Consider the following 14517-nt stretch of genomic DNA (forward strand, 5'->3'; position numbering starts at 1 on the left):
TCCATGTTTGCCCACACCACACCAGGGAAGGTCTGCCCATTATCTTTATATCTGGCTTACAAGCTTGAAAGCACAAGAACTCTATTAGAACTATCTCAAACCAGCAGTATAAAATCATCTTAAGTGTAAACACTAATTGGAGTTCCATTGAGAATGTAAAGAAACTTCAAACATAGATAAAGAACGTACAGAAATTCTCAGTGCGACAGTAGAGAATCCTTCAGATGCTGAAGACAAGGCATAGCGAATGAAATACTTTGTGAAATTGTTAATTATTTAAGGATTTTGTTAACCATAGTCTATACATGAAATCTGCTATTATTGGGCAGAGAAAAGAGAATATTTACAGAGCTGTCCTTAATGGACAACAATTGTTTTAAAGCACTTCGTGGTGAGTGAAGAAACTAAATGTTGAGCCAAAAAAGGAGATTTGAAAGTGTGAAGAAAGCATGCTCAAAGAGCTCGGTTTTAAGGAGGATCTTAAAGGAGGAAGGGGAGGTGTAGAAATGGAAGGATTCAGAGATGAAATTCCAAGACAGGCACAAACATGCTTAATATGATTAAATAGATAATATAATTCACTCAAGTCAGGTTAGACTTTTGAAAGGGAAATCAGGTTCCACAATTCCACAGTCTGACCATTGTGGCACAGACATCTCACACTGGGAAGCTCACACCTTCAATATATTGTCTGGACCAACATAACACCAATTGTTAAAGTTCACTTGAGAATATAACTTTTTAAAAAAGTTTTGCGATTTACATATGAAAGTACTGAAACCAACATGGTCATTCTAACAGATGGGAGACTTAACAAACAATCCAGGTCTTTTTCAATATATTATTTCAGTTACATCACACTGTAAACTTTTGCTATAAATTCTGTGTCATAAAATTTTTAAGTCGATGCATGTGGGGTGTGGCAGAAGTAATATTGGCACTTCACCTATTGACAATCTAAATGAACTAACTGGATGAACAGATCTAGTGTAATATATCCAGATTTGCAAACAATACAAAAGTGGTTTTACTGGTGGTGGGTAATGGTTTTAAAAATAGTCATGGTGATTTGGTGGTGGAACAGCCATTGAGTTGTGTGCAAGAGCGCTTCTAGATATAGAAGAAGTAAAAATAAAAGCAAACCAAACCTCAATTCCTTTAGAGAGAGGTGGACAAAGCGAGGGTTACAATATTTTATTTCCCCTTCCAACTCCATTTTAATTTAGTTGCTACCACTCTCCCTACCCAACCCTCCACTTTTGATAGTGACAACTGCTTGTAGTAGGCTTTGCATGTAAATTTCTAAAAAAAACCAGAGTGATTTAGTGGTGGGAAAGCTGTTTGATTGTGTGTAATGATACTCTTGGATTATACAACAACAACAACAAAAAAGCAGAAGTGATTTTGAATTCAATTTGAGGGCCCTTGTGGCATAGTGGTAGTGCCGCTACCTCTGATCTATGGAGGCCTGGGTTCAAGTCCTACTTGTTCCAGAGATGTGTAATAACATCTCTGGAGAGAGTGATATAAAAAAAATATACCACAAGTCAGCTGTGAAAAAAAAACACAAACAGTAATCAGATTATCACGGGTTTTGGATAGCTTTGGTAACTGGTTGTGGTTTTAATGGAGGTGGGCAGCATGAACATAGAACGTAGAACATAGAACAATACAGTGCCGAACAGGTCCTTCGGTCCTCGATGTTGCGCCAATCTGTGAAATATTGTCAGCTTGTCCCCCTACACTATCCCATCATCATCCATGTGCTTATCCAAGGGTTGTTTAAATCTCCCTAATGTACATTGACAGGCAGGGCATTCCACGCCCTTACCACTCTCTGAGTAAATAACCTGCCTCTGACATCTGTCTTAAATCTATCACCCCTCAATTTTTAATTATGCCCCCTCATACAAGCTGACATCATCATCCTAGAAAAATGACTTTCACTGTCTACCCTATCTAATCCTCTGATCATCTTATATGTCTCTAAAAAATTCCCTCTTAGCCTTCTTCTTTCCAATGAGAACAGACCCAAGTCTCTCAGCCTTTCCACATAAGACCTTCCCTCCAGACCAGGCAACATCCTGGTAAATCTCCTCTGCACCTTTTCCAATACTGCCACATCTTTCCCGAAATATGGCGGCCAGAACTGTACACAATATTCCAAGTGTGGTCGCACGAGCATTTTGTATAGTTGCAGCATAATATTGCGGCTCCAGAACTCAATCCCTCTACCAATGAAACCTAATACACTGTATGCCTTCTTAACAGCACTATCAACCTGGGTGGCAACATTCAGGGATCTATGTACATGAACTCCAAGAACCCTCTGCACATCCACACTACCAAGAATCTTTCCATTGACTCAGTACTCTGCCTTCCTGTTATTCTTCACCTCACATTTAGCTGCATTGAACTCCATTTGCCACCTCAGCCCAATTCTGCAGTTTATCCAAGTTCCTCTGCAACCTGTAACATTATTCCAAACTATCTACTACTCCACCGACTTTAGTGTCATCTGCAAATTTACTAATCCATCCACCTACACCTGCGTCTAAGTCATTTATAAAAATGACAAATTGCAGTGGTCCCAAAACAGATCCTTGTGGCACACCACTAGTAACTGGACTTCAGGCTGAATATTTTCCATCAACCACAACTCGCTGCCTTCTTTCAGAAAGCCAGTTTCTAATCCAACCTTCTAAATCACCCTTAATCCCATCCCTCTGCATTTTCTCCAGCAGCTTACCATGTGGAATCTTATCAAAGGCTTTACTGAAGTCCATGTATACCACGTCAACTGCCCTACCCTCATCTACATGCTTGGTCACCTTCTCAAAAAACCTAATGAGGTTTGTGAGACACACCTGCCTTTGACGAAACCATGTTGACTATCTGAAATCAAATTGTTGCTTGCTAGATGATTATAAATCTTATCTCTTATAATCCTTTTCAAAACCTTTTCTACAACAGAAGTAAGGCTCACTGGTCTATAATTACCTGGGTCATCTCTACTGCCCTTCTTGAACAAGGGCACAACATTTGCAATCCTCCAGTCCTCTGGTATGAAACCTGTAGACAATGACGACTCAAACATCAAAGCCAAAGGATCTGCTATCTTCTCCCTAGCTTCCTAGAGAATCTTCGGATAAATCCCATCTGGCCCAGGGGGCTTGTCTACTTTCACTCCTTCTAGAATTGATAACACCTGTTTGTAACTAACCTCTATCCTGTCTAGTCTAATATCTCGTACCTCATTCTTCTCTTCTACAATATGCTCCTTTTCATGAGTGAAAACTGATGAGAAATGTTCGTTTAGCACCTCTTCGATCTCTACAGGGTCCACATTTAACTTCCCACTTCTGTCTTTGACTGGCCCTATTCCTACCCTAATCATTCTTTTATTCCTCACATACCTACAGAAAGCTTTAGGGTTCTCCTTTATTCAATTTGCTAAAGACTGCTCATGTCCTCTCTTTGCTCTTTGTAACTCTCTCTTTAAATCCGTCCTAGCTGATCTGTAACTCTCCATTGCCTCATCTGAACCATCTTGCCTCATCAACACATAAGCCTCCTTCTTCTTCTTAACAAGAGATACAATTTCTGTAGTAAACCATGGTTCCCTTACCTTGTCACTTCCTCCTTGTCTGACAGGGACATACCTATCAAGAACACGCAATATCTGTTCCTTAAACCTGCTCCACATGTCCATTGTCTGCATCCCCCGCATCCTAACTCATGCCTAATTGCATTATAATTGCCCTCGCCCATTGATAACTCTTGACCTGTGGCATGTAGCTATCCCTTTCCATCGCTAAGCTAAACGTAACTGAATTATGGTCACTCTGTCCAAAGTGCTCACCTACCACTAAATCAAACACCTGGCCTGGTTCATTACCAAGCACCAGACCCAGTGTGGCCTCCCCTCTTGTTGGCCCTTTGACATACTGTGTCAGGAAACCATCCTGCACACATTGGACAAAAAATGATCCATCTGATGTACTAGAATTACAGCATTTCCAGTTAATGTTGGGAAAGTTAAAGTCTCCCATAATGACCACCCTGTTCCTTTCACTCCTACCCAGAATAATTTTGCCAATCCTCTCTTCCACCTTCCTAGAACTCTGTGGAGGCCTATAAAAAACTCCAAGCAGTGTGACCTCTCCTCTCCTGTTTCTTACCTTAGCCCACACTACCTCAGTAGACGAGTCCTTGTCAAAAGTTCTTTCAGCCACCGTTATACTATCCTTGACTAACAAGGCCACACCTCCCCCTCTTTTACCACCTTGTCTGTTCTTAATTAACCGGCAACATGCATTCCTCACCCTGGTCTATCCATGTCTCCGAAATGGCCACAACATCGAAGTCCCAGGTACCTATCCATGCTGCAAGCTCACCTACCTTATTTCAGATACTTCTGGTGTTGAAGTAGACACACTTCAAACCAGCTTGCAGTCTGCAAGCACATTCCTGTGACCCTGAAATCCTGTCCCTGTCCTCCCTACTCTCATCCTCCTGTACACTGCAACTAGACCTCAGTTTCCCATTCCCCTGCTGAGCTAGTTTAAATCCACCCGAATAGCACCAGCAAATTTCCCACCCAGGATATTAGTACCCCACTGGTTCAAGTGAAGACTGTCCTGTTTGTACAGATCCAACCTTGCCCAGAATGAGCCCCAATTATCTAAGTACCTGAAACCCTCTCTCCTGCACCATCCTTGCAGCCACATGTTCAGCTGATATCTCTTCCTTTTCCTTGCCTTGCTATCATGCTGCACGGGTAACAAACCAGAGATAACAACTCTGTTTGTTCTAGCTCTCAGCTTCCACCTAGCTCCCTGAAATCCTGCCTTACATCCCTATCCCTCTTTCTACCTATGTCGTTGGTACCTACATGGACCATGACTTGAGACTGGTCACCTTCTCCCTTCAGGACCCCAAAGATACGATCCGAGGCATCACGGACAATGGCACCTGGGAGGCAACATACCAGCCATGAGTCTCGTTTGTTCCCAACAAACCTTCTACCTGACCCTCTAACTACTAGTCCCCAATGACTAACACTCTTCTCCTTTCCCTCCTTCCCTTCTGTGCAACAGGGACAGGCTCTGTGACAGAGACCTGCACACCACTCCATGCCCCTGGTAAGTTGTCGCCCTCAACAGCATCCAAAACAGTATACATGTTTTTCAGGGGAACGATCACAGGGGATCCCTCCACTCACTGTTTTTTCCCCCTTTGAACAGTCACCCAGCTTTCTTCATGCCTAGGAGTAACTATTCCCTGTAACTCTTATCTATCACAGCCTCTGCCTCTCGAATGATCCGAAGTTCATCCAGCTCCCGCTCCAGTTCTCTAACACGGTCTTGAAGGAGCGAGAGTTGGGTGCACTTCCTGCAGATGTACTTGGATGGGACACTAATGGCGTCCCTCACCTCAAACATCATGCAGGAGGAACATACCTCTCCCTGTACTGCACATGTGGCTCTCCAGCCTTGCTACTGTGATGGTGTGATGGTGTGTAGGACCAAGCAAGTTCTATGCTGCTATCCCACCTCTGCCCTCAGCAGATGGCTGATAGGCATTGACCAGATGGAGCTCACTTTTCTTAATTGTACTTGACCCTCTTAAAGGGATGCTGCACTGAATAATGTTGCCACCATTGAAATTATTAAAAATGAAACACTAGTGCAGACTGAAGACTCCACAGTGACAGATTTGGTGCTGGAAATTAAAGTGGAAAGAGCTAGAGATACCATGGTCTTGTAAAAGGAGACAGGAGACCCTCAGAAGAAATATGAAGATAATGGTCAGGGAGATCAATCCCTGGTATATGGATCGACAGTGCCCCAAGAGGTCATACAATCCCAGTGTGTGGTCAAGACCACATTTCTAACTGACATTTCCTATTCACTCGTTCACCTACCCCTGCTTAATATACCCCTGCTTAAGAACCCCTTCAGTCACCCAGGCCCTCGAATCAAACACCCAGAGACTCCTTCACACTCATTCACATAGCAATCCCACAAGTCACAGATCAACTCTTTTTCTGCCTCTATATACCTTCAGCTCACCAGCTATTTCAGGCACTTAACCCGAATGCAGCATTCCACAGTCATTAATCTTGTGGGATTCGTTGACATGGGTAATAGATGCTGGTCTAGCCAGTGATCCTAATGTGCCCTTAAATGCATTAAAGAGAGCACAATGGAAGGGGTAGAGTAGAAGCAATAGGGGACAAGGTCACTTGCATCTCCTCAGGCCTATGGAAGGACTGGATGACATTAATGGCAGAACCTTTGGCAGCTGGTATCATTAAAAACATTGGAAGTGAAGAAAGTTCAAGCAATATACTAGAACTACCTGAAGATTGATTTTGGGTACCAAAAATGAATGATTCCCAAGGACAGATTTGAATGGATTCAAAATAAATGATGGGTGTAACATGAGTATTTGGATGAGCAGCATCTTGAAGAGTAAAGACTCATACAATCAGAATATATTATATCACTGGGAACATAATATAAGATAGTAAAATAGGTAAAGGTATCATCCTAAGATACAAAAATGATACTCAAAATAGATCAGACTACTAACATTTGAACAAGTGTCCTTGAAAGAGATTGGTTTTGTGTTTTGAAAACACTTTGCCTGAATCTTAAACAGTTTGTTGGAGATTGGGACTATTTCTTTGGGTTAGAAAGATGCTGGTATTGATTGATTTTCTTGGAGAGAGTACCAGTTATATGTAAGATGGTTAAAAACTAATCATGAGACATGAGATGCTTTATAAGATCACTTAGGTGGAAAAGCTGAAGAATACACCATCAGGGTTATTGAACATGAATTTGGATTACATTATTTCTTTTGAGTTTATTTCATATTTTCAACATCTTTTTTAACAGCCAGAAGTGCTCTTGCACATAATTAAACAGTTTTTTTTCCAATTACTCATGATATTTTTCATCTATTAACCACCACTAGTAAAACCGTCATCAGAGTTAAGTCATGTGTCAAATGTCCAACTACAGGCATCCCACAGCCCTCTTTGGATGTCAAGTAATTTCAAGAATTTGACAAAGAAAAAGAAGGAATCATATGTTAGGTACAGTACATTAAAAACAGGCAAGGCCCTTCAAAAGTATAGAAAGTGGAGGAGGAGGTAGCTTAAAAAGCAAATTAGGAGCACAAAGTGGGGCGGGGAGGGAGCGGTGGGCATACAACATCTTTGGCAGATATAATTAAGGAAAATCCTAAGGGCTTTTTAAAAGAATACTAAGAGGATTAGAGACTAAAGGGGCAACATATGCATGGAGCTTATGGATGTGGGTGAGGTCTTAAGTGAATTTACAGCTTAAAAAGTGTTTACAGAGGAGAAAGACACTGTCAAGGGGGCTTTCAGCTGGGATGGTGACTCTATAGAACTTTTTTTTAAGGTTAATAAGAAGGAGGCATTAAATATTTTAGTGGGCATAAAGGTGCAAAGGTCCCCAGGACCTGATGAGATGCATTCCAGGCTGCTATGGGAGGCAAGGGAGGAGATTACTGGGGCTAATGTAGAGATACTTAATACTTTGTTGGCCACAGGTAAAATGCCAGACACTGGAGGATAGCTATTGTGATTTCTTTGTTCAAGAAGGGTGGCAGATTTAGATTAGATTACAGTGTGGAAACAGGCCCTTCGGCCCAACAAGTCCACACCGACCCGCCGAAGCGAAACCGGAGCACCCGGAGGAAACCCACGCAGACACGGGGAGAACATGCAAACTCCACACAGTCAGTCGGCTGAGGCGGGAATTGAACCCGGGTCTCTGGCGCTGTGAGGCAGCAGTGCTAACCACTGTGCCACCGTGCCGCCCACAAATTAGGCCAGGCAAATACAGATAGTTAATCTGAAGTCAGTGGAAGTGAAACTATTGGAAGGACACGATTAACCAACACTTGGAAAGGCAGGAATTGATCAGGGATAGTTAGCATGGATTTGATGGAGGGAGATACCATCTAATTTAGTTGAGTTTTTTAGAAAAGATGACTAATTACATTGATGAGGTTAAAAATCATACACCAGGTTATATGCAACAGGTTTATTTGGAAGTACAAACTTTCACAGCACTGCTCCTTTGCCAGATACTAAGTGTCACCTATGAAGGAGCAGTGCTCTGAAAGTTTGTACTTCCAAATAAACCTGTTGGACTATTACCTGGTGTTGTATGATTTTTAACTTTGTCCACCCAGTCCAACACCAGCAACTAAACATTACATTGATGACGGTAGTGCATTTCATTAGGTTTGCATGGATGTTAGTAAGGCCTTTGAGAAGGTCCCATATGAAAGACTGGTCTGCAAGATAAGAATCAGTGGAATACAACAAGTTGGCAAACTGGATCCACAATTAGTTTACAAACAGAAAGCATAGGATGGTGTCAGAGTGTTGTTTTTGTAATTGAAAGCCTGTAATCAGTGTTGTACCACAGGGATCGGTGCCAGGACCCTTCCTGCTTGTTATGTGCACTAATAACTTGGATTTGAATGTAGAAGATATTATTAATAATTTGCAAGTGACACGAAAATTGGTAGTGTTGGATGGTCTCAGGCTGCAGTCTGATACTGGTCAAGTGGTAAATTGGGCAAGGTAATGGCAGCTGTAATTTAATCCTGATGAGTGGGAATTGACTAATTTTGGGTGGTCTAATAAAGGAAGGTTATACTCAATGAATAGTAAGTTTCTAGGGAGTACTGAGGAACAAATGGACCTTGATATACAAATCCATAGATCCCTGAGGATGTCAGCACAGGTATACAGGTTGGTGAAGAAGGCAGATGGGATGCTTGCCTTCATTAGCCACACTATTAAACACAGGAGCAAGGAAGTCTTGTTGCAATTTGATAAAAAATTGGTTCGGTCACAGATAGAATACACATGCAGTTCCCATCGCCACACAATTGGAAGGATAGAACTGCCTTGGCAATGGTGCAGAGGAGAATCAAACCTGTAGTTTGGTGTTTGTTAGTCAGTACAGATGTGGCGAGCCAAAGGGTCTGTTTCTATGTTGCGTGATTCTACAGAGATAGGAGGGTGAGTAGGTTGCAATAGATTTGGTAACTTCATTAAAAGGCATAACATGAGATTGGCAACAGTTATTATTTAAGGAACTGATGAGGACATTGGTTAGACCACTGTTGGAATATTGCGTGCAATTCTGGTCTCCTTCCTATCGGAAAGATGTTGTGAAACTTGAAAGGGTTCAGAAAAGATTTACAAGGATGTTGTCAGGGTTGGAGGATTTGAGCTATAGGGAGAGGTTGAACAGGCTGGGGCTGTTTTCCCTGGAGCGTTGGAGGCTGAGGGGTGACCTTATAGAGGTTTACAAAATTATGAGGGGCATGGATAGGATAAATAGACAAAGTTTCTTCCCTGGGTTGGGGAAGTCCAGAACTAGAGGGCATTGGTTTAGAGTGAGAGGGGAAAGATATAAAAGAGACCTAAGGGGCAACTTTTTCATGCAGAGGGTGGTATTTGTATGGAATGAGCTGCCAGTGGAAGTAGTGGAGGCTGGTACAATTGCAACATTTAAAAGGCATTTGGATGGGTATATGAATAGGAAGGGTTTGGAGGCATATGGGCCGGGTGCTGGCAGGTGGGACTAGATTGGATTGGGATATCTAATCGGCATGGATGGGTTGGACTGAAGGGTCTGTTTCCATGCCGTACATCTCTATGACTCTATGATGCACTGCAACAATTATCCATTACTTTGGACAAAAGAACGCATCAGGAAAAGTGATCCAACAATGGTTAAGAAAATCAATTCAGGATGGTATGAGATTTAAAGAGAAGTCATTATAAAGTTGCGGGGAAATGTTCCAAGCCTCAGAAATGGGAACAGATTGGAATTGAGCAAAGTAGACCAAGAAATTGATTGAGAGGAAAAGTAAAGTCTGAGAGTAAATTTTCCAAAGTACATAAAAGTGAATTTGGAGTGTTTATAAGTATGTAAAAAGAAAAAGATTCAAGAAGACAAATGAAAGCCTCTTACAGTCTGAAACTGGAGAATTAATAATGTAGAACAAGGAAGTGTAGAGCATTTAAACAACTACTTTAGGCTTGTCATCACAGAAGATGGCAAATCTTTTGCAGAAATGATAGAGAAGCAAGGATCTTTTCAGGAGGGAGCAATTGAATGAAGATAGCATTCATTAAAAAAAAAGTTGTGCTGGAGGTATTAATAGAACTGAAAGCTGATAAAATTCCATATATGAGATTACGGTGTAAAATCAAGGCACATTGGATCAATAGTATTTTACTGGCATGGATTGAAAATTGGTTAGCCGACAGGAATCCCTAGAGTATATATCAACAATTTGGATGAGGGAATCAAATGTAATATTTTCAAGTTTTTTGATGGCTCAAAACTAGTCATGTGAGATGAGGAGGATGGAATGTGGTTTCAGAGCAACATAGCAAGCTCAGTGATTAAAGTGCAATACAACATGAATAATTGTTATGTTATCCACTTTGGTAGGCAAAACAGAATGGCAGAGCGCTATTTAAATGGTGAGCGATTGGGAAATGTTGATGCACAAAAGGACACAGGTCATTGAAGGCAAACTACAGGTAGAGCAAACAGTAAGGAAGGCAAATGGAATGCTGACCTTCATCGCAAATGGATTAGAGTACAGGAGCAATGGTATAGTTGGCCTGGTCATTGGTGAGACCACTTCTGAAGACCTGGACTATTCTTACCTGAGAAAAGATATACTTGCCATAGAGGAAGTACAGCTAAGATCATCAGACTACTTTTTGAGATTTTAGGCTGAGATTGGGTTGACTGGGCCATAATAACTGAAGTTTAGAAGAATGAGACAGGATCTTATTGAAACAGATACAATTCTGACAGGGCTGGATAGACTGGATGCAAGGATGATATTTCCCCTGGCTGGGGCATCCGGAACAAGGTGTCATACTCTCAGGATATGCAGTGGACCATTTAGAACTGATGTGTGGAAATCATTCTTCAGAGGGTGGTAAATCTGTGCAACTCTTTACAACAGAAATCCGTAAAGTGTCAAGGGGTTAAGAGAGTGAGAGGGGGAGTACTGCACTGAGATAAAGGCTCAGCCCTGATCATGTTGAATGGTGAAGTTGCCTTGATGGGCCAAACCTACATGAGAATGGTTAAGGGCACCAGACTATTGATTTCCTCTATCTTTGTGATGAGCTGCCTGGCCTCTAGCTCCATATCTCTCCATGAAATTGCTGGTATGTGTGTTAAGCATTGCAAGCACCAGCCTGCAATGTATTATTCAGTACTGTACATCATCAGAGGATTGGAACACCATACTGACAGATTCTTCAATAACCTGTTCTGGAATCAAAATAAGAGTCTCTTACTGTTTACTTGAGTGATCTTCCAGGTTTTTTCAATTCCAGGCTGCTTGCCCAATTGAAATTTGAATGGATCTGCATTAGGATGGAGATCTTTGTCTGTTGCCCCCAAGATTGCAACGTTGACATCTTTTGTATCCTCACAGAACTTTGCTATGGTTGGGAAAACAGAGGGTGGGTTGTCATTCACATCCAGCAGGGTGATGATCAAGGTACCAGTGCCAGTGGCAACAGGGACACCTAAGGGTCAGAGCATAAACATTTATTAGTTAAACTGTAACAGGTTTCTGCTTGTGTGTAAGAAAGACCCTTCAATAAACACATGACTAGAATTCATTGTCAAATATCACTGTGCAGCCAGTGGATCCTTTTTCGATTTAAGTCTGAATGTGGACTGTTTTGGTGCTAGGCCTTCAGCAGAGTAACCTTGAAGGGATAGCGGGAGGCCACCCGGATAAAATTGAAGTGTTTTCTTCAAACTCACCCACTTATGGAGCCGGAAATGCGGGCAAATTTCAGAGGGTGATGGGTGGCAGATGAATGGAACTGGAATTCCGAATGGCTTATTCCAGTATAACATCACTATTACACACTGCTGGTGGGTCCAGTTTGTCCCTACAGATTCCCCTTGCCTCGTCAAGTTTTAAGGTAAGAAAAAATGGCCTAATTTTGTTTTCTTCAAACCTATGGCATGGGATAAAATTTGGGTTAAACTTTGAGCCTTTTTTTCCCTCAGGATTGAAAATGGGCTAAATCCAATTTTCTATAGGTTATGTCCTTATAAATAAACGTGTATATTTGTCACTAAAGTAGCAAATGTATTATTTTATTTGTGTAGTGTTATCTCTGTCATTGCCTCTTTACTTACTTTGTTTATTAATTGCAATTTTGTAATCCAGATTTTTGTCTTTTTTAATTAAAAATTGGGCACCTCAAATGGTGTAATTAATCCATTTTTTTGTTATTTTCTTGCCATAATGGAGAGCCTGTGAAAATTTGGGTTCCCATTCTCTCTCCTCAAACCTCTTAGGGTTTCTTTTAAACACACATTTTGAAACAATTTTAGTACATGCCTTATCAAGTCTAGGTGTTATATTTTTCCTGATAACAAAATGTTCCACGGCTTCACAGAAATGTTATGTTAAAGGCACTATATAAATGCAAGTTGTTCAACTGAAAGGAAGGACAAGAGCTCAATTTGAAATCTGATCCATGGAGTGGCAGTTCCATTATTGCAATACTCCCTTGGTACTGCACTGAAGTATCAGCCTGGATTATATTTAATGCTCTGCATGAAATTTGAACCGGTAACCTGCTGAATCAGAGATCAGTGCAATCATTAATCCAAAACATTTGTGTTTCAACACTTAAAATGCTTTAAAATGATACTATCAAAATTAAAGTATGCAGTTGATAATACTTCTATTTGTTCTTGAATTCTGGTAGGCATTTTTGCCAATCTCAACAGTAAATCCTGATTAAGACTCAATCACATGATGTGAGCTAGTTAGAATCAAATATAGAGCTTAAAAATGTGTTGCTGGAAAAGCGCAGCAGGTCAGGCAGCATCAAAGGAGAAGGAGAATCTGCCTGACCTGCTGCGCTTTTCCAGCAACACATTTTTAAGCTCTGATCTCCAGCATCTGCAGTCCTCACTTTCTCCTAGAATCACATATAGGCAGGCAAGATAGGGAAAGTAGGTTGCATTCCCTGCAGAACATTCATAAACCAGTTGGGTTTTTGAACAACATTCTAGCTCACACATTACCAGATTTATGGAAACCATTTACACACCTTGTCACGACCTCAAAGGTTTGCTAATCCAGGGCTACAACATTTCCTTGACTGTTCCCACAGTAATCAATATCGATATTCAGAAGCTGTATTTGGATTTACCACAGGATGTGAATTGTAGAATATTTGCCACAATATCGTCTTTTCAGTGCAAATAAACACAGCCTTATTTCTTTAAAAATACTGCCATCAATTCAACTCTCCAATGAGAACATTAGTTGTGAAAATTACTTCTACTTTTTGTTTAGTAACCAGGAACAACTTAAAATAGAACTATATAATGAATGTTCAAACATAAAAATTCAAGAGTCATTTGATTGAATATCTTTATCTTTACAGAATAATTTATCATTTAACAGTGGATAAATAAACATGCAGTGCTATCCGAATCCAATCAGTAGGAGACAGGAACATGCAATTTTCATATCAATATCATAATTACATTAAAAAAAATTGACAATTTTTGAACAGTTTCCTCAATACAGTCAATGATTTTGACAACATTGCTTTTATGTTACTCGCTGACCATTTACATCATATAATAGTATTAGACAAATTAACTCCCCTGTATTTTGGAAAGCCTAATCCTTCTCACTTCTGCATGTCCTAAAGATGCTGTTTTCAACCTTGAAGGATAGTGAATTGTGAAAATTTTGGAACTAGATCTTATAAAAGAAAAATGTCAATCATCTCCGCATGTTGTGTTTATCATGTCCAGAGAGACTGCAGTGGCAGAATTCTGTGTGGCAAGGTTATTCAGGGTCAGTTTGATGCACTAAGTGCTAATCTGTTTCAATGTTAGGCACTGAGGTTAAGATACTGACAGTATAATGGAAAATGACCATAATGCTTCTTCATCGGTGCAGACATGACATGAAAATTCTCTTAATTTCATTCAACTTAAAATGATATTTTCATAAACTTCAAATCTTAAGAGATATCTGTTAACATAACTTTAATAAACTATTTTCTGTCAGTTTGATCTGACTAATTCATTTGCATTGAAGTAGGTGACAGTTTAAAAATAAGGTAACTCAATTTTTAAGGCACAGATGAGGAGAATTTGTTTCCCTCAGCAGGTCATGAATCTATGGCACTTTCCTCCCCAGAGAGTAGTAAAGGCAGGTTCATTGAATATTATTAATGTGGAAGTAGACAGATTCTTGACTAACAAGGGAGCCAAAGGTAACAGGGCAGGCTGGAAAGTGGAGTTGAGGCCATAATTAAATCAAGCACGATCTTATTGAATGGCAGTGGTAGACTCAAGGGCCAAAATGGTCTACTTCTGCTCTAAGTTTGTATATATGTTCAGATTGATTCTGTTCAGGTCCAGAATA

General features: G+C 40.6%; 1 protein-coding gene across 1 annotated transcript in view; it reads right to left on the reverse strand.

The window, feature by feature from the left end:
- cdh13 (cadherin 13, H-cadherin (heart)) overlaps positions 1-14517 on the reverse strand; it is a 1096178-nt gene that overhangs the window by 15534 nt on the left and 1066127 nt on the right. The window contains exon 12 of the mRNA XM_043706651.2: positions 11393-11626. Coding sequence (XP_043562586.2) covers positions 11393-11626 — 234 coding nt within the window. The remainder of the gene's footprint in view (positions 1-11392; positions 11627-14517) is intronic.

Source organism: Chiloscyllium plagiosum, unplaced genomic scaffold (assembly GCF_037043375.1).
Source record: "Chiloscyllium plagiosum isolate Xiang-an unplaced genomic scaffold, Cpla_swu_hap1 HiC_scaffold_17, whole genome shotgun sequence".
Lineage (NCBI taxonomy): Eukaryota > Metazoa > Chordata > Chondrichthyes > Orectolobiformes > Hemiscylliidae > Chiloscyllium > Chiloscyllium plagiosum.